Source organism: Toxotes jaculatrix, chromosome 22 (assembly GCF_017976425.1).
Source record: "Toxotes jaculatrix isolate fToxJac2 chromosome 22, fToxJac2.pri, whole genome shotgun sequence".
NCBI lineage: Eukaryota > Metazoa > Chordata > Actinopteri > Toxotidae > Toxotes > Toxotes jaculatrix.
Window position 1 is genome coordinate 2096756 of NC_054415.1, and position 24719 is coordinate 2121474.

At 43.8% G+C, this 24719-nt stretch overlaps 1 protein-coding gene across 15 annotated transcripts in view; it reads right to left on the reverse strand.

Moving 5' to 3' along the window:
- celf2 (cugbp, Elav-like family member 2) overlaps positions 1-24719 on the reverse strand; it is a 168268-nt gene that overhangs the window by 84105 nt on the left and 59444 nt on the right. For 2 of the 15 annotated variants that reach the window (XM_041029663.1, XM_041029662.1), the window contains exon 1: positions 21974-22299. The exons of 11 other annotated variants lie outside the window; for them this stretch is intronic. In XM_041029663.1, coding sequence (XP_040885597.1) covers positions 21974-22050 — 77 coding nt within the window. In that variant the 5' untranslated portion in view covers positions 22051-22299. Of the gene's footprint in view, positions 1-21973; positions 22300-24719 lie in introns of those variants that run through there. 2 more of the 15 variants (XM_041029669.1, XM_041029670.1) reach the window with 2 other exon arrangements.

Sequence of the window (24719 nt, forward strand, 5' to 3'; positions counted from 1 at the left end):
TGTGAATGCCGAGTAATCACCTGGGGTGACCTGTTCCCCAGCTTTGTTTGAATCTCGCAATCTCTTAAAAAGCCCTCACTCATGATGGGGAGGGGGCGGGGCGGGGTGGAGGGATTGACATCTTTCCTTTGCAAAGCTTCCTCCAACCTTAGTCTTAAATTATCTCATCTGTCAGTGTGCCCTGTTTTCCTCTTTTGAGCCACGGCCATTACATTTTGTCCTTACATCAACCCACAGCTCTGTGTAATTATCCTGGAGATATTAAAGCCATACATAGCGACTAATTTCACAAAGGCGAGCTGTACACATTGAATGACATTCCCCATTGATCTATAGATTAGCAGGTTGTTGAACAGCCTGGAAAGAAATAGTGGCCGTTTGATTGGCCTATTCAGAAAGGTTTCACCGCAATCACAACTAATCAAGGGATCGGCGAAACAAATACAGTGGTTGAAGAAGGTGAAAGTACACAAATCACACACGACCATCAGCCAACGACAACAACAGTGTGACGTATCAGAGAATCAAAGGTGAAGGTGAAAATCCGAATTTTGATATAAGTGCTAAAAAGCTAAAGCTGTGTCATATCATCCAATCATCCATCATTCACTCACACTATACACTCTGTTAATATCAAAAACACAACATTCTCCTTTTTCCTTTTGGGGGTAAAAAAAAAACCCAAACATGTAATTTGTGATGATGCACACCCGTCCACATCCTTTATGCTGATGAGAGGAATAAACCCAGCTTCCCACAGTGCATTGCTGGGCTGCCTGTAAAAGAGGCTGGGGCTGTTTCATCCATAACCAACAGAGCCATCAGCAGGAGAAACAGCGTCTCTCTGTATTCCACTCATGCCCCCCTCCTCTCCACTGCAGAGGCTAGAGGTCCACACACACTGTGGCTCCACTCATTACCTTGCCGCTTGGATGCCAGACCCCCATTCACCCCGCTCACACACACAGATACATGTGCACACACACACGCACTGACACCCACACGCTGCAAGCCCCCTGATTAATCATCTCTTTTTAACGCCTCCCTCTTCACAGAGCCTGACACCCACCTCCTCGCAGGATGCAACACGCTGGGTGAATGAAACGTGATCCTGATTTTGATTGGTACCTTCCCGGCTTGATGCTGTAGCAGGGCAGCTCACATTATTTGACCCCACCTCCCTGGTTCACAGTGGTCGCTCCGATGTGAGCTTTCGAAGGGTTTTTTTGCTGCTGATATTTGTTTGTGGAAATCTGATCAAAATGTGTTCACAGTCAACTAACAGTATATTGTAGGGTTTCCTCAGTCAGAAAACAGTAAATGGGAAGTCAGCCAAAGCCATATCAGAGGTGGTCAATAATAAAAGGGATGATATCAGCCCTGTATATGAATAATTTGTAAGATCTGAGCAGCTGAAAAAGGAAATTAGACCCCATGCTCCTCAGCACAACAGCAGAATAGCGCACCGTGACACCTAACCATGATTTACGTTTCCTCTTCTCCTGCTATTTCATCCTATTTGAGGAGGGCTGGAGGTTGCAGACGTTCATTATTTTTCAAAACAAACTAACATTTGTCACCGGCAGAAAAATGCGATAACACACACAGTAACAAACCTGCATGTTTCTGATCTGCAATTTATTTTTCTTAAAGCTCGTATGTGATTGCCTTTAACCAGCCTGCATGTAAACGCGGTTAGAGGTCAAATAAAGCAATATGAAAACTTTCTTCAGATGGTACCTGAATGCAATCTAACGCCTTATTTACAACACGCTGTTCCAGTGGTTTTGGGCAATAAATTCAATATCTACATCTGCAGTCAACTGTCTCCCTAAGCTGCAAATCCAAGCATCAAGATTTGAATTAATGTGATATGTGATGTGACACTTTTTGGAGGCCATTCCTCTGATATTAAATTAGCGAGTGAATATCTGAGCTCAAAGACTTTTTGCTTCAGGTATCCCATCCAAATGAGTTTTATTCGAATGTCTGACTTCCAGCTGTGAATGAGAAAATGTCCTCATATCCCGGTAAAACCACCCCGGCTGCTGTCACAGTGTCCTGGGAGTCGTTCCATTATTCACTGTCTGCAGAGCAGCTCCAAGATTTGTCTCTAGATAAAAACATCTCTACACTCCGTCTCTCTGGTGGTTTGTTTATAGAGAAACTTGTTCAAATACAAATATTAAATCTGAACTGTGCAGAACTGGATAAGAAACATTCTGTGCATTGTTGTTTTTTTTTTTTCAAGGTGCATTTTCCTTGTTAGTCAGTGCAGAAACAATTAGTTTTAAATCATTTACAAAACAAAAATGAAACAGCTGAACTGTTGGTCAAACAAAACGAGCAACATGAAGACATCTGCTTGTGTGTTACACACAGTTTTCATTGGGTAAATGATTCAGGAAAAAATAATCAATGGGTTTTTCAGCAGCGTTGGTGATGCACTGATCTATGCACTGGATTGGTATCGGTGCTGATACTAATCTCATTAGGTGGACCGGGTAGAGGCCAGACTTGATCCAGATTAAAGAACATGATTCTCTAGTAAGAGCGATACTCAGGATTTAAATAGTCTGAATGTCTTTTTTTTTTTGTCTTAAACACAAATACTTTCACAGTTAGCACCAGATGCCTTAACAGCAGCTGAAAACCTAAAAACCACCGGACTCCCTTTGTCTCTCTCCTTTCTGCAGTGATGCAGAAGTGGACTACAGGTACACTGTGACATCACTGGCAATGATTAGTTCATTCTTATTGATTTATAATGAAATAATTATTCGTTGCAGACCTACGTTAAGTCAGAATCTCAGAGCGTAAAACTTCTGGTCGGGCTAAAAAGGTGAGTTTTCTCTACAGTGAATCTCTCTTTGCTTGTCTGGACACCACATTCCTCCCTTTGCATCCACCCAACCCTGTCCTTGCTCTTCAGTCTGTCTTCACTCTTTAGTCTCCTGTCTTCTCCTCTTTCACTCTGCCTCACTCTCCTCTCCACCTTACTGAGACCATGAGGCTTAGCGGGGCAAGCTAGCCTGGGTTAAATACACATAACCTCACACTGCTCCGACGGGGGAAAGAGGCAGAAACACTCACACACACGCGCACACACACACACACACACACACACAGACACACACACACACACACACAGACACAGACACACACACACACACACACACACACACACACACACACACACACACACACTCGCTCGAACACACTCAGGTCGTTGCTGCAGCCTTAAGAGCAGTGATTGCTGTAATAGCCCTACAGAGGAGAGAAAAAAAAGACAACACAGAGGGAACGAAAGGATTGAGAGGAGAAAGAGCTGATGGATGGGTCTGCTTTCCAGGTCACTCAGGGGCTTTACTGCCCCCCCCCCCCCCCCCAGACTCTTTCCCCAGGGTCACTATTACTAGGCACACACACAAACATTCACACAGCAGCGCATCGTCGAATACAACAGCAGAGGCAGGTCGTCCAACAACGGGCAACATCGATTTTACAATATAAACTAATGAAGCAAACCAAACTCAATACATAGAAAACACACAAACACATACACAGGGGGAGCATGTGTACACACACACACACACACACGCCTTGTAAACACATACCAACATGTCCCTTTGTTCCTTTTCAATACCCATACTGTAATTGCTGATCTGAAGATAAGTGTGTACATTACTGAAACACAAACCAATTATACTCATGTTGCAGCCATTCTCTTGCTTACAAACAAACATGGCTGCAAACACAAACATGCTAAAATGCACAGACACACACACATACACACAAGTGCTTCCAGGCCTTGTCTGAAAGAGAGAGTGTGTGTTCCCTTGAGGCAGTGTCTCTCCTCTCTCCTCCTCCTCTCTCTATTTCCTTGGTGACAGCTGTCATCCTGTCAGGCCTATGGCAGCAATGGCAGATCTGGCAGCCCATTCTGCTCACTGACACACACACACACACACACACACACACACACACACACACACACACACACACACACACACACACACACACACACACACACACACACACCAGCTCTCAAACCTAACAGGCCCTGTAGATCCAGTTCTGTATCTCCCAAACCACTAGTCAGCTCAACCAGACCAAACCTGCAAACACAGAAAAGCCGAACTCCTCTCTGAGCGCTAACTATCTGAAACATCAGACAGGAACAAAAATGACGCTTTGTTTGTTTCCTGTCACACAAACAATCAGACGAAGAAAGAAATCAATATCAGTTTCATCTCTGTGTCCAGTAAAGACACAGATCCTGGATGTGATGATGGTTAGCTAGGAAACTGATAGCATCTCTCCATCAAAAGTCAAAAATTGCTCATGTTGTTTGATGTTAATTTGAATGTTTCTTTAATGTTGACTGTTGTCTGAATGACAGTGAAACAGTATGAACATATTTTACAGTTTTAGCCCAGCTCTTGATTTATTTTTCATTTTGCCAAATGCTAAATGCTCCACTACATTCAGCAGATAGCTAACGCTGCTGTGTCTGCTTTTTTTTTGGTTTGTTTTTTTAATCTAAAAAACAGTTTCCTTTTATATTTAGAAAGGCTGATGAAGGTGGTGACACTGAACCATTAAAGGTACAGACTGCAAAACCAAAACAGAGCCCAGCTGCAGAGTTGGGAGATAATTCTTTGTGGGTTTTTCACTGAACAGCTTTTTAAACTTTCTCACACATTTACCCAGTTTTCAAAATAAAAATATAGATTAGTTGTTTGCTGTAAACTTGCATGTGTATGGGACATAAAGTTAAAGGCAGAAATGGGTTTGAACTGATTAGCATCTGTAAAATCGCTGCATGTTTTGTATTTCACACTTGTTTTCAAATGGAAGTTTTGAAATTCAGTCACTTCTCATATTAATTAAACCACATCACGTGCAGGTAAAGTACTGCATGTGGCAAAATCTGCTGTGTCGTCACCACTGTGAGCTTCAGTGGACAGTTTTACTGTTACGTGGCCTTCATGCTACAACCTGACAAGAATAACCTTCCATCTCAGATGGTGTTTACTCCTTATTTTCTCAGATATCTTTGGCAAGGACATAAAACTAAAATCTCATCTATTGGCAGCTTCAGTCCAAAATTATCTGCGTTGGCCTGTGACAGCACATGGGCCTCCTGGTGCAACCCTAGTCTGTAATTCTACACCAGGCCGGCGCAAACCTGCTGCTCAGACACATTCCAGTCATGTACACATCTACTGCAGCATGCCAACACATCACTCTGACTACCCACAGTACACTGACCCAGTGATGTTTCACTGCATTTAAAGTCTGACTTTACAGCTGAATTTCCTCTGTTTTAGATCCGTATCAGTCTGCTGAACCGGGCCGGCAGCACACAGCACACGACCCAGACACAGGCAACAATTCTGATAACTGATTCATTCACAATGATCAAGCAGAAATGCCAAATATCTGCTGGTTCCAGCCACTGAAGAGATTTTGCAGCTCTTTCTTCTGTTTCATATTTTAATTTGAATGTTTTTTCGAGGAACTTGAGATCACAACAGATTAATCTATAATGGAAATAGTTGCATTATTTATTTTACTTTTCAGTCCACTCACTAATAATCTGTCATAGATGTGAAATAAAATGTACTGTTCCAGCTACACAAGGTATAAATGAGCAAACTCTGACCTTGCTCAGTGTTTGTTTGCATATTTGTTTACCACTAAGAAAAGAAAAGAAGAAATGAGTCACACCTTCAGCAGCTCTGTTTCCTCTACATGACTAAGAATCTTCACATATACAGTACAGTATATGACTTTAAACAAACAGATTCCCATATAAGCAAAGACACACACACACACACACAACCAGAGAGTGTTTGGCAAATGGCACCCAGTCGGAAAATGTAATTGCCTGAACTTTAGAGAAGCGACTGCAGCTTCTCAAATACCCACGGGAGCCATCAGACCAGTGTTTTACAGCACACATACACACACTCACAAACACGCGTATACAGTACACACATACACAAAAACACGAACCTCCCTTTCAGCAAGTGCAGTACTTAAAGTAGTAATAACTGCTCTGGCTGTTAGGGTGAAGAGAGAGGGGAAGAAGGGAGCAGAGAGTCTGGAGAGGAAACCAACGCGGGGGGAAAGAGGAAGAACAAGCAGCGCTTTAATCTCCATCAGTCTGGATTTTATTCTTCCCGAGCTGGGCAAGCACAGCTCTGAGAAAATGAGCTGTGGGTGTCGATAATTCTGCAGTTAAAGGGATACTCCACGAAAAAAAAAAAAAATCTATGTCAGACTATCGTATAATCACTCCCTGTTACTCTGTGATTTTTAAAGTGGAACACTGTACATGAGGTTTACACGTCCTGAGGAGCACCACTCAGGCGACAGCTATCTAATGTCTTCTGTGCCTCTGGGGTTTTCTCAAATCTAGTCTGTGTTACAAAGGTGCTTCACAGATTTTCAGTGGACTCTTCCTTTAAATGCTGCGTCAGGGGCAAATACATTAAAAATTCCAAATACAAAATGGTGAATTTGTCCCTAAACTATCGTTTGGAGATTATCAGTAGAAATACTGGCAAATATCAGCTTCAAAAACCAACAGCAGTCGACCCCTAATAACTGACCGTATCACACATCTGAATTAAAGCGCTAATCTGGAAATCCCATCAGAACACAGAATAACAGACTCTCCCGGACAGATTAATCCCTCGTCTACTCTGTTAGTGTTTCTAGGAACATGCTGACTGCTTGAACCATGGGGGATACTATTGTGTTTCCATGCTTGTAAGTGTTTAAGTGCAAACATCTGTGTCCGTGTGTGGTGTGTGCATGTGTGTGTGTGGTTGTGAGTAAGCCTCGGGCTGTCCCCTCAGCACTGCGTCTGTATCGACCTGCACTGGAAAACAGGCCTGTACTCGGCCATGTAGGCCAGGGAGTCGATAGGGACATCAGAATGAGGGCAGCCGTCCAAAACGGCATCACAATGTGCCCAGAGGCCGTGCACTCTCACACTCACACTCACACTCACACTCACACTCACACACACACACACACACACACACACACACACTGTATATATACAAAGGCTTGGCCATTTTTCAAATAGCCTTGGATTTATGGTTTATAAATCCCCCAGATGGTGATTCATGTGTAATCTGTCTGTAATGGTTGCTTGATAGACTCAGTTTCAAACCTTCTTGGACCGTGTTTCTGTTGTATAAACAGACACTACAGTCACTGGACCATTATCACGTAAAAATATATTGCACATATAATTGGACTGATATAAGTAAACTGACATTATGTGTCCTCCTATCTAATTCCATTTATAGCAAGTTCTTCAAAGCAGGTGAGTGTTTTTTTTCAGTGAAGTGATTTTACAGTCAGAAAAAAAACATAATTTTCTGTGGTTGTAACTTCACACTCAATCAAGAGCCTTTCATCATCGCTGGCATGAACATGTTTCACTCATGCAGCAATGACCAAGGCTCGATTACCAAGCAGGCAAAACGGGCATCTGCCAAGGGGACCCAGACTGCAGGGACCCCTCAAAGCTCCAGGCGCACGGTGTTTCTACTGGTGAGGGCAAATTTAATTGAAAATTAAATATACACCATATTTCTGTGTTTTTTTTCTTATTGTTGACATTCATCTTGCAGATTCCTGAACATTTTGCTCCACAGTAGCAGTAGAAGCCATGTGCAGAGGTGCTTTTTCTTTTGAGGTATTACTGATCTCCTTTCTAACAGATCAATATGAACGTTCAGTGTGAGATGTTCCCCTTTAACAAAAGTTTTAAAAAAAACAGAATAATTGTGGTCCTCAAATTACTGAGATTAATAAGTGTAAATGATGAGAACGATCACAATATTTGGCAAATTACCTGTTATTATCGCCTCAGCTGTATCTGCTGTATTAGGTGAAGCTTTCATCCACAACCTTTCGGTACAGCCGGTGCAGACAGCTTTAGCCTGGGTGGCCCGGGAGGGGAATCAAACCCTCCACCCTGGCAGCGTTTAGCGCCTTGCTCAGGCACTCAGCTCCAGGACCACAGGGTTGCTGCCTCCGTATCAGCAATCCCACTGACAGATTACTCCATCAAACCAGAGCAATAATATGTGAAAGCAAAAATGATGTCTCTGGGTTTAGTTGAAAAATAGGTTTGGCACTCTTATCAGGCAGCAGCTTTGATAACTGGGAGCAAGTTGCTGGATAAGTTGGGTTTAAATCATTGTGTCTTGCACAGAAAAAAGAACTTTTGTTCTAAAATGAGATATTTGAGATATTTCTCGCTGTGGTTGGGTGAAAACTGTACCTCCAAAATATCCCTTCAAAATGTCAAGGGAAAAATAAAACGGCACAGTTTGATGACTGTGTATTTTTCATTTTATCCAATAACTTTTTAAAGGGTCTCAAAAGTCCAACAGTCACAGAACGTTCTGAGATTGAAATACTTCAGTGTAACCTAAAAAAAATAAAAATCTCCATCTGACAGCAAAAAGAAACACCAACTCTATTCTCCAGTTGGGGGGAAAAAAAAAAGTTCCCAGCCAAATACAAACATTTTGGGCTTGCAATCATCTATACTTGAACAGCTGAATAATGCATTTGAAGTGGTCATGCTTCACAGCATCACAGCCTTGGCACTTGGGCTGAACTAAACTAGCTAAGGTGCTAATTCATGTATCACTGAGCGACATCTTTGCGCCGCTGCCGTCTGCCCTACCTTTGAACCACACATCAGATGACTGTTTTCAATTATACAAATTAGGCCGACTTAAGGGGGGCCTTGATCACACACGCACCCGAATGCGCAGAGAGATCACACACGCTAGGCATCCCGAGTGGGAAATGGCCTGGGACATTGTAAAATAGATCTGTGCTGAGGGAAATGAGCCAAACAGTCGAGATTGCCACTACGCTCCTTTAAGGTTCTTTCTCGCTTGTGTTAATGTCTTTCCAGTGGCGCCTTCAGTTTTTCCCTCTGCCAAAGCCATCGAGCCTGTTTGAGCAGTGGCAGCTCGGAGGAATGAAGCCACGTTAGCCCCAGTATCCTCCTCCCTCCCTCCCTCCCTCACTTCCTACAGGGGTTGAGAGGCCATTCTCCTCTCCCATGCCTCGTGGCGGGTTATTACAGAATATAGAAAGGCTCTGCCGGACGTGGATGCATACGCGAATGAGCAGCTACACTCACAGGCATGCTCAGTGCACACATCCGTGCGCACGCAAGCATTACAACATCTATCCAAGGGAAGCTAAAGCCCTAAAACGCACCAGATGTTTGTGTTTCATCTGCAGCAGTGGCTTCCCTCGTCTTTTTCATCCTCTTCTTCCCTCTCGCCACTGAAAAGGCTTAGGCCAACAGGAATCAATGGCTCAAAAGACACCTCATGTTTCGGCTTCTCAGTGACAAATTACAGTGCCCCTGCCTAAGTGGCGTGTTTGAAGGAGAAGTATCACTCTGTTTTCACACTTCTTTGAAAAGGGACTTGGCGGTTCAGGGGAGTGAGAAGCAGACGCTGGCTTTAGCGGTTTCATCGTCATGCGATGCTCTGACCTCAATCAAACGCCGCATTGTGTGAAACAGCTGATATGCTCACCTATGCCAATACACCAGCAGCACTGAACTGCACAGACACATAAAGACGACAGACACTCACGCACTTTACAGCTGAAACCCACGCGAACACTTTGACAAAGAGAAATCACAAATAGCTGAACTCAATCCTCCAGCACAGTTTATGTATGCTAGCTTTGAATATATGAGAGTAATAAAAGATAAATAGCGGAGACAGTATTGGTTTCTGCATGCTCCGCTGATCTGTTATGGCTGCCTGTTTACTCAAACCTTCATCGAAACATGGGAAATGCTCTACAAGCTCCCTGAGGTGAATGCAAGGGAGCTGAGTGGCTAATGAAAAAAACAACTTTTTAAACGCTCTTTCTGCTCCACACGCCTACAGGCAGCAGCAATAGTATCATAACATGCAGTATCTCATCTACACCCACACACACTTTACTGTCCTGCTTATCCCCCACTATCACCTGTCATGTGACATACACCAGGCATATAGGGTACATACATATGTCCAACTCATCCTACAAGGCAGTGAACACGCAAGACATGCCCTTAAAGCGGCTCATAACAACGCAGGGAGGCTTCAGTGGACAAATATAACAGTCCACCAATAACAAGCCGATCCAGACGTTAAGAACACATTGACTGAGCAGTCGCTCTGCGACCTAACAGGTTCCCTACATTCAGCCATTTTAAGTTTTCCTGGGACAAACAGCTGATTTTAGGAAGAAAAGTTTTAGAAACCTGTAAGCAGAAATTATATTTGTCCTTTCAGAATCTGACTCTGGTCAGTTAGGAAGGAACACACCAGAGCATTAGTGGAAACATACAGATGTGTTTGTACAGAGGTGACTTAATTCCTTCATCTTAAAGGGCAACTTACTTAAGAAGCTGTACGACCAACAGTGATGTCACGGTGTACTGACACGCCCTGCAGTGCACGTCTACATCACTGCAGCAAAGCCAGAAGTTAAACCACCAGAGGTCAGAAAAAACAAGCTTTTAAGCAGCTGCTAAGCTCTTTAAGGCCATTAAGTGTCGGATTTTTAAAGGCTTCCAACTTTGGTGCCCCCTGGCTGTGGAGTCAAAAAAGACAGCATTAACAACATTAACAACAGGATGCCAGCCCCTCCCACCTGTCACCTGTCACCTGTCAGGCTCTGCACATTTTTTTCTTTTGCCGTGAAATTGGCCAATTTGAAAGATACTGAATATCTGTGCAAAATATCAGAAGTCAGCAGCTTCGATCTGAAATACTCAGTTTCTGCCTTTAAAAGTCCACTGAACCCTACGGCAGCAGAAAGTAAATGGGTAATGGGGGGAGGGGAGTGAAGAGGAGAGAGGAGAGAGATGAGGCCAATTGGATTTCAGCAGGATGTAGGGGTGGAAGCACGGACTGAAGGATGGAAGGAATTCTGCCATATAAAGGGGGAGGGGGGTAAATTAAAAAGTGGAAATGTGGGCTGAATGGATGGATTGGATGAGGAGCAGATAGATGACGGTTTAAATGGATGATTGGTGGCATGGGCACTGAGAGTGAGTGCGTGTGTGTGAGTGCGTGTGTGTGTGTGCGTGCGTGTGTGTGTGTGCGTGTGTGTGTGCACTCTCCAGAGGTGCAGATTAGATCACTGTTATGACTGCACAAGCCCTCAGGACACAGGAGATAAACATCAACAGATAACCTACACATTTATTCCCACCTTTGCACCATCCTCACTTCCTGCCTCTATTTCCTCCCTCTCCACTCTCCTCTGATGCACACTTCCTCCACTTCCATCCATTCGCTGTCGCCAATTCTTTCCTTTCTTTTTTTTTTTTGCTCCAGCTCTTGTTCTTTTCCTGCCCTCTCTAACTACATCTAAGAGTCCCGGGGCGGTGCACTAGATCACGCTTCTCAATAAACCCGTCAAGCTCTCCTCTGCTTCCCCCCACCAACTCCATCTCCCCTTAGCTTTCCGAAACACAATAACAGCAACTCTGAACGCCCCTCCCAACAATACTCCCATCGATCACCTCGCTATCTGGAACACACACATCTATCACTACCGGGGAGTTTACCGCAGGCTCTGCGCCCACTGAAGGCCCTACTGCTCTGCTCTGGATAGCTTTGCAAATGTTTTCATGTCACGGACCCCAAATCGACAAACAGCGTGCCCCAAAGATCCCAATGTGATAATGTTTGCCCAGGAAACTTTGTGAGGGCAGCGCATTTGTTGTTTTTGATTTAGTACGATTGTCTTCACCTGTTGGAGCAGTATCTAAGGAAGAAACAGTTTTCTTATGTGTTAAGGGATCATCTATTGACTCAGCAGCTGCTAACGCCTCAGTCACATCAGTTTGAGTGCTTGGTTCCATGCTAACACTTCGATTTTACAGGGAGCCAAAATAGCTTGACCCAGCAGCGCCCAAAATCAGGCACACCTGGCTTGCTAGACTTGTGACAAATGATGTGCCAGATTTGGTGCATGAGTTAGACTGATTTGGATGGATCACACAGGCTGACACTGGCCCACAGCTGGGCAGGGTGCAGCTAACTGGACCCGAGTCTTAAACCAAATTGGCCCACGTCGACACCTGCAAAACTTATGCAAATCTGGAAGCTGTTTATGGGCCAGAGCCGGCTTATATCTGGTCCTCCATGCCAGAACACAACCAAGAGAATCGGCCTGACTTGGCTGGGTTGTATATTATGCCCAAGGACTGTAAGCTAGATTTTAACATATTACCATAAAGTATGGATCAAAGGCTCACCAGCAACAGAAGAAGACTTAAGTTTTTGGTGAATTGGTAGAGGTTTACAATACATAACCTGCAGAGTCAAAAAATACAAAAACTTTCAGGTGATCAACTGTAAATTCATCCACTGTTCTTAGCTACAAACAATCTCCCCTCACCCATCAATAACACAGGTCAAGTAGCACCTGGAATTTTGAATCAGCTTTTCAAAATGTACATTTTTATCTATGTCCGACATAAAAAACATGATCTTTGTTTGCATATTATTTAAAATCACTTTTACCTACTATCAGCACAAGAGCTATCGAGGATATATGAATGACTTTGGCATCTGTGTCAACACCATGTGACCGATGTGCTAATCTCCCAAAACTGTATTTTGCTCTAAAACTCTTGGGATGTGTTTGGTGAGAGCAGAGAAAACGGAGAGGTAACTATTGTGGTCTAGTCAGAGGAGAGAAAAAAAAAAAAACCTGTAACAGAGAGATTGTGCAGAGTTGGACTCCACAGGGAAGAAAGAGGCAGGTCGGGCAGAGACGAGCAGCAGCTCTCTGACATCCTGTTTGTGCCCCCCACCCTTCCCTTTGCATTACAATTCATACTCTGCGCGAGTCAAGGTTAGACCTGACAGCTCTGCAACTGTGTATGGATATGTGTGTTTGTGTGTGTATGTTTTGCAGTGCCCATATAAAACAGATGGGGGAGATGGAAATGAAGAGAGTCAGACTGAGAAGAAGAGACTAGACAGAGAGATTTATGGGTAGGAAGTACAGTCTATGCTCTGTCGATGAGGCTGGGCGGCACCTTAAGGTTTGGGCGGAAAATTCAGATTAATCCCTCATGCATGGCTGGAGGTTTGATTCCTAGTTAGATTCCATTATAAGGTCAGGCCAGAGGGTTTCTGGAGGCTAATGGACTGTCATAACACTCATTTTTTGTCTTTAACTTGAATATTTCATCACTGAGAAAAAGAAGTAATTGATATCTGTGCCAGAATTTTCTTCTGTCATGACTGAAAAGCTACTGAAACAGAATCTAAACGTTCTGAGCCTAAAACTCCACTGAATCCAAGACAAACAAAGCTGTCATGAGTGGGTGAGCAGCTCCTTTCACACAGACTGAGACAGGTGTCGCTGCAGGCTCTTTTTTTTTAGTGATACAGCAAATTAAAAATCTGATTTACAAAAACATTCATAGACAGTTTGACTCCATAGAAAATCCCCATAATAAATATAACCAAGTGCCACTGAGGTCCAACACTACAGCTGATTATCCCTCTACTCCTTCTGCCAGCATTTAAGGATAAGTCAAAATATCTTTCATTAAAAATGACAGTTTTGCCGCCATCTCACTGATAACACGCACAACAATATTTCAACCTGCCAGCCAGCCACTCATCAGAACCATTACATGTGCTGCTCAACATCCTGTTGTGAAAAGGAAGCGATTTGATTCACAATTATGATTTGTTTTGAATAAACTGAAGCAGAACTCGATCGTTAGCATGTGCATGAGCAGACATAGAAATGAGCTGCACCTAGTTGAACTTAATCAACCGTAAACCAAAGAAAAAAGACTCCACAGTACTGGTCACGCTGTTTGTTTGACAAGTGAAAGATGCTGCAGAAAATAACCAATTAGCACCAAAGAGTGAAGCAAAATCAAACAATAAGGACACGGAGGATTATCTCTTTAAAGAGAGAAAACAGCTGCCAAAGTGGCTGGATTGAAAACCAGGGCATGATTTGCACGGCTGGAGCTGCTCTGCACACTGATAGCAGGTGGCGCTGACCTTTCTGTGACCTTTGACTGCCATGTGATCAGAGCCTTGAAGTTTCTGTGCGGTCTAATGTCACTGGGCCGACTCTCACGTGGTCCAGCAGTTACACTCATGCAAGCTAACCAGCCCAGCAAGAAATGCCAATAACTTGGTGCTATTCTAAAAGATATAATAGCAAAACTATTTCAAGAATATGTCCAAGTGCAAAATCTGTGGAGGAAAATCAACGCAGGTGATTCAAAAGGTGGCTTAATCAGATTTGCGGGTCTCAGTCTCTAAAATGGAGAACAGAGTACAGAGCATTCAGCAGGTGGAGCATTAAGTACATGTAAAGTGCACACACCTGTTCCTTATGTCAGCCATCTTAATCTCCGCTCGGCTGCGTCACACTGCCTCCCTGAAGTCTCTGTAAAAACTCGGTTTCTTTTGCAGCTCTTTGCTCTCTTGACGCAATGAATCATACAAATAAAGGCTCACACTTTCAGACCTTCTCTCCTTAAAGGCTTTCATGGTGTTGCACTGGGTTGTACATGTGTAAAGTGATGAAAGTGGTTGTGTGAATAATTAAAAAAGATTCTCTGCAAACCTGCAAAATCACTGCTGGATTTGGAAAGCGATGAAAAGCACACTAACCCCGTAATGTTACGGCTAAACGTCCGAGAACAATGCTCCCTTAACTCGAACCATCAAAACAACAAAATGGTTGCATGCGACTGGTTTTTCTTCACTGATGATGCATGTGATAATAATCTCATGTCATTGTAAAGCTGGTCAGACACTCTCATATAACCACTTCGACATTTTCTTAAAAACGGAGCAACAGTTGTTGCTCTGTTAAAAAAAGTATTTTGGAAAAACGCAGAAGAAAGAGAATGAAAATAACCCAGATTCATTTATGGTGACAGACACTGTTTTCCCAGGAAAAGATCTGTATATTTCCGGGAAGTATTAGTTTGGAAATCACAGTGAAACCCTCAACGCTGATGATTAGTGAATAATACCACCAACTAACGCAGGTAAGTCTATCCCTCTCTGTAATTCTGATGGCTCTTTTAGCTGAACAAGAGCCTCAGTCCACGAATGATGCTCCTAATCCCAAATTTCTCTCCTTCTCCACAATAATGAGCTCCTCTCAGACTCAAGAGTTGACAGAGGTAAAGCATTTAACACGCTTGAATGGAAGAAGAGGGAGAGAGTGGGAGTGCAGAGAAAAAGAGAGGAAGATACAGGCCAAAGAGGGATAAAGCGAGGGATGGGGGAAGAAGGGGTAGAAAAAATCTACTGAGACATGCATGAGGTAAGCTCTCCCTCTGGCAAGGCAGAGTAATGCTGCTGAACACTACAAATGCAATGGCTGACTATTGAGGATGAGAGGAAGAAAGGAAGCAAAGGAAAGAGAGAAAAAGAAAGAGGAAGGGGTGGTGCAGAGGAGAGATATGCATAAACTGAGAGAGGAAGAGATCATCATTGTGTTCTCTTCGTCTCTTAGGATTCAGTTATTTTTCTGCCCGTCACTACAGCCCAGGGACATGATGTGAACAACGTGGGGACTGTGTGTTTGCCTCTGTGTGTGTGTGTGTGTGTGTGTGTGTGTGTGTGTGTGTGTGTGTGTGTGTGCGCGTCACGTGGTGTGTATTCTGCGTATTTATGTGGGTGGCAATGTGTGTATGCAGCACTGAAAGCATGTGCATGCTTCGTTCGTTTCAAGGCCAAGTGATGAAATAATCCTCTCAGAAAACAGAAGACTCACACTCTCTCACACACACACACACACACACACACACACACACACACACACACACAGTCTTACTCACACAGACAATCGCACAAAAAATACTCTCTTTGCACAGCTCAATTCATAAGGTAAAGTGTGTGTGTGCGTGTATTTGTGTGTGCTGTGTGAGCGTGTACTGGACTTGAATAAACAAACCAATGAGCTGGAGACATAATAACATACAAGAAGCAAGGGACATAAACACATAAAGTAACGTTCACCAAACCATTTTTGAGGAGTCAAATCAATTCATCAGTAAAATGGTATAAAGGTGAAAAGAATCAAAGAGAAGAGACGAGAGAGGCATCTGAAAAAAACAGGCAAGTTTTGAAGGCCTTGAATGCAACATGGCTCACAGAGAGAAAAGACCGATGAGGCAATCACCAGCGGATCATCAGCTCATGAAGGGTAGATACACACAAACATTATGCAGATTAAGCAAGATGCATGTTCAGGCACACGCTAAGTGCAATAAACACACCGGCAGCGTCTAACTGCCATCGTCAAATCTCCAGGCTACTGGACTGTGACCGCTTCTGTCGGCGTGACTACGAGCGTCGGCTGAGACGCACCAAACGACCTGGGGGTGTGGTCACATTAGAAAGTGACAGATCGTGTGTGGCTGCAATTACTAGTCCAGACCATATTCTAAGCTAAACCGGTGTCCACCTCCGCGCTGAATAATCCAGTTTAAAGACCTTACTGTTCTTGAACCACTTTGTCAGTGTCGCTGGCTGAAAACGGCAGAACACCTGGTTGAAACCTGTGATTTTCTGTCGATATTCTCAGCTAAACGGGGCATCTGCTGCTGGGAAAGTAAAAACTCACCTTGTCATTTCAGCCAAAATTAAAAATGGCAGTTGTTTGGTTAGAATTCAACAAGACATCACATGGATTTAAACCATTCAAAGAGTGTTAGAGCTGAATGAGCGGTGGTTGTATGGATGCTAACAGAGTGGTGGCTGCTTTATTTGGTTAAAATGTCTTTTATTATTGCATATTATTGTACTAGCAAACTATCCGGCTTGTTAATGCAAATTAAAACACATTTAAGAACAGAAGTCTATAAAAGTGCATTAGCTAATATTAAAGCTTTTTCTAATTTGAACTGTTATGATGGATTGTTATTGGTCAAAAATGCTAATTTCAGGGGAGTTTCACTTTCGGGACGAGCACAGCTGCGGATGCCTGTTTACATACACAATACACACTGAGACACTGGAAGTAAAAATGAATGTCTAGTCCCACACAGACCTACACCTCTTCACACAATTATGACACATAAAGATGCTTTTTGACCTCATCACGTACCCATACACACAGCTGCTCGTACACAACCACACCTCTGCCATACACACACATCCACACAGAGACCTCAGACACACGACGGCCGTGATACATCACCACCTACACACAGCGATGTCAGCCACAGACAACTGCTCCTGAGCCCCAGCAGAGCAAAGACATTTATCATTATGACAACGCACATACACACACACACATTCACGCATTGGGAGAAGACGACATAAAACAACATTGCGGCTGGTGATGCGTGAAGACGACTCCATCACATCATATATCACACATACTGTACGTGTTTCCTGCCTAAATAACGATATTATGAACAAAAACAGTCGTAACAGAAATGACAGAAAGGCTTCTACTGTTGCTGATATATTTCTCCTCATTCCTCTGTGTGTGTGTGTGTGTGTGTGTCGTCCTCACAGGAGAGAATGAAAAGGCCTCTCTCTCAGTTGCTTGGGAGAAAGATAAAACCACCAGCACTACCGATTCTCCTTTTTTCCTCTCTTTTTCTCTTAATCTCCACATCAGATAAGACACAATTCAAATCCGACCAGCTGTCTGTCCAGGGAGTCGTATGCTGTCAAACCATCACTCCTCCTCCCTCCTTCAAACCTTTACCCCTGCAAATCTCCTCTCCCAGTCTGCACATGCCAATTTTCACCCTGCTCCGTCCCTCGATTTCTCTCCTCTTCTCCTTTTTTCGCTTCTAGGATTAGATCATTTTCACTGGCCATGAAAGTCTTATCTACATTCTGTATAATGGTTAAGATGCAGTTTTTGTTTGATTACATACTTAATCAGCAACTGATCAATACTGGATTGAATTGATCTGTATCAGACCCACCAGGATTGTTGGTGGTGACTGGAGATGCAGTTTTCAGCTTTTTTGTGATATGTTCCAAGATGTTTATATTTTGTTTTTTGTTTTGTTTTTTAAACAGAAAGACTGGGAAAATTTTGTGATTGGTTTGTGGGAGGGCGTTAGTCTGCGGCCTTGGACTACAATCTTCCTGAGAAGACAAAATCAGGGGAGAAGAAGCCATTGATGTTTCTGCATATGAATTGAGGGTTGATTTCATCAGAGCAGGGTTCATTATGACCCTGATTTTGTGTAATTGTTTTGGACATAAATTAAAACGAATCACAAAACTATCATTGTTGGCAACAGCGTTCCTAATACGCGACAGACATGCCTCCTCTTGGCTCTCCCTTTACAACCATGCGGTCTGTCCGTCCCACCCCCTCGTCTACACACACAGACACTCATATACATTTCTCACGAGAACCCTGTGTTGTCTGTCACAGGACCCTTTCAGCTGTTGGGTTCATGATTTGTGTCCTTTCAGGCTTAGGAGGGGGTCAGGAAGGGGAAGTGAGGGGATGAGTGGGTGGGGTGGTCATAAAGAGAATCAGTGAGATATACATCAACCCTCTGAAAGAAGCAACGGGTTGTCTGTGTAGGTGGTGAGATGTGTACACACTTAGCAGGACTGTGGCATTTTCAAGCATTATTGCGAGTCTGTCTGGCGTTTTCCTCTGCACACAGTGTACTTGTTAAAGTCAGCAGCCTTGTGTTCTTGTTTACTTGGGTTTGAGCTGCAGAGCTGGTCATTGCTGTGCAGAAATCATTGCTAAAAGCTGCATCTTCTCCAGCCTCGAAGTGCGAAAGACGCTGAAGAACCTTATAGTTTCGCACCAGATGGGGATTCAGCACACACAGCCGGGGGAGGTGAGGGGTCACATATTTCCCAGAGACAGACCCTAGTCCAGGCTTCAGGGCTGGACTTCGAGTGGAAAGTAAAGGCCAGAGGTCCTGCACCACTTTTCCTGATTCTCTCACTTTACCCCCTTTTCATGTTTCCAGCCTTGATAAGACTGGATAGAGAGAGATTGGGCTGTTAGTTCCACTTAGTTCTCATATGATTTCAGCTAATATTTGTCAAGTCTGATGTTGTCAGGGGCTGTCAGCGTCAATGGGGAAGTCGCAACAGGAAGCGGCAAGGCCTGGAAAGGGAACGCAGCCAATTTCAGACAGCATGTGCATATAGGTTCAAGACGACAGATAATTTCATAAATATACTGTGTGGAAGAGAGTTAGAGGACCAGCATGCAAATTACACCGGAAAAGACTGTCGTCAAACATGACGCCACAAATAACAAAACCAGGGGATCACCCAGAGCATTGCTCGTGAGCTAAATAGCCAGGCTCAAGAGGCGTGTTCACGTAAATGCAAAGTGTCATCTCCATAAACGCTACCTGCGTCAACCTGTCCGCCTCCTCGCCAGCCGGGTAAGAGGGCACAGAGAGGCCTTTCTAATGCCGGGCGACACGTTATTCATATATCATTCACTCCAGGGCAGATATAAAAACAACTGGTGATGCAAGACACATCAGTGGGAGAAACAGAAGAGTGGCTGGAAGCGTCATGGCTTCCTCGTCCACGGGGCCCACGCCGTCAGAGCTGATGACACTGATTAATGAGAAAGCCGTCTCATCACTAGGGCATCTGGGTAACAGACTACATAAAGAGTCAATGGAGGGAGACTCCTCAGGGTAAAGTGCACGCCGTGGCCTTTTATTGTTGTGGTGGAAACAGGAATCTGAGTTATTCTGGGATTCATGCCTTTTAGAACTTGTTGGTATTTCTGATCTCGTATTGTGTACATCTATAATGTCACTATGTTCATAAGTTTATCAGTTGTGAGAAGTTCAACCAAAGTGATTTTCACTTCTAAAATTTCACTCTTGTATTTCTGAGTTTCTCTCCTACCACATTAATCCTCCCGTGTCCCCTCAGATTCATCTTTCAGCCCTGTCCCCAAGGTCCTGTCCCCTGTCCAAGGCCCTGTTGGGTCCTGTCCCCAAGTTAGGGACCACCGACATAAACCATAACTGTGGAACTCATTACTGTGTTTATTGTGATGCTGTAGTGCTGTATGGCATATGTAACATTCCCATAATCATCTTACAGTGATCATATGAATGGTATATGTGGTAATCCATTATAATAATGAGTCATAGTGTGTCTACAGTCAGTGGTAAACAGGAAGAACATAATCTCTGATATTGTTATAGTGAATTGTAATAAGTCTAATCCATAAGTGCTGTTCTTACAGTTCCTCAATGGTTCTTCATAGACTGTACATATGCTACTTAATGATCATATATCTCTTTTTTAAATGATTATACATTTACTTAAAAGATATTTACACTGATTATTAATATATATATATATATATATATATATATATATATATATATACACTATATATTATCTGTAACACTTGTTTTAATTATAGTGATTTACAGTTTGTTGCTCTGTAGTTTCTTTATTCACGATCAGGTCTAATACACAACTTTTTATGATAGAACTACAGTATTGCCACAGCGTTTTACATCTGATCTAAGATCAGTGAGTTTAAAGATGAAACCACGGTTTTTATGGCGAGTCAGCTCCACAGGATCTGTTCTACAAAGAGGTTCATCTCCAATCCTTTTTTTCATAACATCTCCCACACACACACACACACACACACACACACACACACACACACACACACACACACACACACACTTCATTACGTTTGTTCTGCTGTTTTACACCATGAGTCACCAGAAGTTAAGTGCAGCATCCGATCATTCTGTAGACTACACACATCAAGAAAAAAAAAAAAGACCTCCATAAGCAGATGAGAGGAAGAACTACAGCACAGTCTACATTTTCTCTGCTGGAAAAAATAAGAACATGATCCATCAACAACTGGGCTCTGTGAGCTGAGGAGACATAAGTGGGACATGCACTGTGGAAAAAAAAAAAAACGCATGACCATGATGTCGGGATGAAAACCTCCCTTTGTCCCTGCTCTAGAAATTCCGGAGTTTAACTGAATTACAGCAAATCCAATTGAAACACACGGGATAGCAGTCATCCGTGCATTCCTGTATGTTCTCAAAAAGCCCCTGTGTTGCTTCTCCTCGCTCCGATTCGCAGCGTGTTTTTTTTCTGCAAACGCTTTCCGATGCATTTCACCTCATCCAAGTGTCCAAAGTGTGGAGAATAACATGCGATGAAGGCGCAAAAACACCGCCTCTGCTGGAGTTAAATCAGTCTCATGTGACTGAGATCACTCCCGTCTTCCGCCCTGCGCTTTCTGAACCGACACAGAGAACAGAGAGATCGACTCCGTGCTCTTTATGTGTCTCAGCGTGGTGCGCTCCCATAGCCGGCTGCACAGTCCCGAACCCGCCGCTTCCAGCCCAGCAAGACCCGGAGAAATTATAATGGGCGGCTGCCGCAAATCACATGAACTTCCCCTCCTCTGTTCCGCGGAGCGAGATGTGAGGTCGATGCTCTAAACGCTTTAAGAGTCGACTTGACGGGCTACAACAATCCGACGACATGCAGCAGATAATACAGCTTCATAAAGACAAGGTTTATTCACGGCGGTAGCATTAATTCCCCCGTAATGGCGTTCATTCATCACCATCCTGTCTATAGCTGATCACAGCCCCGGGCGCTCCTGCGATCCCCGTACAATTTATCGACGGATATTAATAACAACAAGCCATAACTAACACAGTAACACGGAGGTACAGTCACGCCGGCTACAGCGTTCATTTTGACCCCGATTCCAGTCACATATCCAGCGGCAGAGCAACATTTCCACATCGGACAGCTGCTTTTCAGGACAGTAAAGATCACACACACACACACACACACACACACACACAGACACAGACACACACACACACAAAGCACAGAAATCACAGGCGGAAAAGAGAAAGAGATGGAAAATAACTCACATTCTGTCTCCGGGGACAAGCAGGCGGCTCTCCACCATCATATCGGGCAGAAAATCCAGATTGTAGGATGAAGTCATGTTGCCTGCCTGCCCTGTGTATGTGTATGTGCGTACAGTATCGTGTGTGTGTGTGAGTGTGTGTGCGCCTCCGCCGCTGTGCGCCCTGCCTGATAAATAAAGCGTCGCTCTCGCCCAAACTGCGCCTGGCCGCGGAGACGGAGAGGGACAGGTGCAAGAGCCGAGGCCTCCCCAAAGGCAGTGTAGCCAGCCGCACACACTCTGTCCGCATCCAGCAGTTGTCACATTCTCCTCTTCCTCTCCCCCATTCGCTTTTTTCCCTGCTGGTTTTCTTCCGCCGGTCCTGTCTGAAAATCCGCTCTGCAACAGCGCAACTGACTGTTGGAGAACCAGGTGCCGAGTCGGGGAGGCGTGGCGCATAACGCTGCAGCTGATCTTTAACTATTAGGTCTCCTCAGTCATAGATGTCTCTAACCAGAGCAAGTCTTTCACCATCGGGGCATCATTATGGCCACAGACGCCTCCAATCTACACATATTCATTCAAACAGACGGTGGTTTAAATCATTCATATTTAGATGATCTTCATCAGCACCATCAACCACAAGATATTCATCATCATCATCATCATCATCATCATGACACATTCTTCAACTACTGAATATAATGAACTGTAGGTATCTTCCTGTCAAGATAGTTAAACCATTAAATATCTGCTGTCAGACAATCTGCACCATATTTAACGCTCTCTTGCCAAAATCCGTGGAAAGTTGATCTCATTTCGTTTTTGTCATTTATGAGAATCACTTTAAAGATGCTGATATCTCCGTCATCACCTGTAACACGAATACAGTTTAGCGCAAAAGGAACAATTTCCCTAAAAGTTGCTAAATGACAGATGACTGGAATTAATTAGTTCATTGGTCTGATTTTTAAAATCTCAACCAGGTTTTCTGGTTACATGAAGTTAAAATATATATATTACTGCATATACACAAGAAAAAATGGACCTTAGCTGAAACATAATTCTTGACATATGCCTTACAAATAGATTTTTTTTTTACATTTTGGCCTGATCTTGGTTCTCCATTACCCCTTCATTTACATAAATATTAGAACGTTAAAAAAAATCACTCAGCCCCCTCATTCATTTCACCGAGGCCACTGAAACGCAGGCATGAAGGGCAAAAAACTTGTACCTACCTACCTACACATTAGGAGAACACACAACATGGCAGCAGTTTCCCGCCCATTTACAGGCCTGGTACCAGGCCAAAGCATCAGATTACTGGATTCTTGCTCTGACAACATGCAAAGTATAACTGATACTCATACAATGAATAAATACAACACTCAGTGCATCTAAACTGCAGACTGCTTCCATCTCACACATGCTTCAGTGTGGCAACTTAATAAACATGTGGCCAGTTAGGTGATTTACAATCAAATGAGCTAGCCAAATTTTGAGAGGTGCAATTACACGTGGGGATAGCCATGTAATAATGAACCAGCCAATAATTTGCTGCAAAATTGCTGACTCCATTTTATGCTGCGTTAATTGCGTGGATCCAGTATGCCTCCCTGTGGAACCGAGGAGGGCTTGAATGCACCCCTGTGCAGCACGTCTACCAGGTTGCCCCATTTCCTCCCTCCTCCATAGGAGAAAAGAGGGGAGGCACTCCAGTAAAATAATGAGCCCCTCTTAGACTGAGAGAGGCGGCTCTCTGGGGGAAGAATATGAGTATCTGGGTCAATGGGAAAAAAAATGTGCTCAGTATGCACACACATACAGCAGGGTAACTGTATGGCGTGGGTGGGACTTGGCCCGCGGCTCTGCTCAGGGGTCAGCTTGCATGTTTACTTGTAAGGACCGAGGTCAGAGTATGGATGGGAAAGGCCGATCCTACATCAGCGCCTCAGGGCTCGCAGTGTCCCAGGAGTGGGGACCACGCTGCATGTTTCACCGCATTTGACCCTTCACAGAACAGGGGTTGTGCAGGACATTATATAACCAACTGCTGCATCATAACCGGCTGCGTTCCCATCGCAGGCTTTCACGTTCGGGCCTGAGCGGATGCTCATAGCCCAAATCCAACACGTTTACGAACTGACAACAGCATCGACAAAGACGACATCACAGTAATTTGTGCACCTACTATTCCCCTGCCTGTTTCCGGCAGATTTTGGATATGCCGACTTGTTTTATCGAAACCTCCACATGCAGGTTTTGAGAAATTGGTCTTAAGAGATTTCTGCCTCCAACCCAACGCAACGGAGGTGAATGAAATTCTGCATGTTGTGCTCCAAGGTGATTATCTCAGGTATTTCAGAATGGGTATTACAGATTGTCCATGTAAACAAGCATTTAAAGGCAGCTGTGCTAAAACTCGACCTTACTGAAGAGACTGAAATGAAAATCACCATTGAATAACGCAGCTGATGATCGGAGGTATAGTGAGAAAACGCATGTGTATGTTCCTGTGTGTTTGCCAAAGGCTTCCGAACACCTGTCTCACTGTGTGCAGGCATGTCAGCTGCTGCGGTGAAAACGTGTCGGGTGTGAAGTGAGGAGACTGGAATGCATGTTCTCGCCTGCACGGCGGGTAAACAATCGCGCAATCAGATCTGCTCATTTGCTTTGAATTCCAAACAAATCCTTCCCTCCTGTTCCTCAAACAGCAAAATGCATCCATCTATTAATAAAACATGAACATACTCAATTTTCAGTGT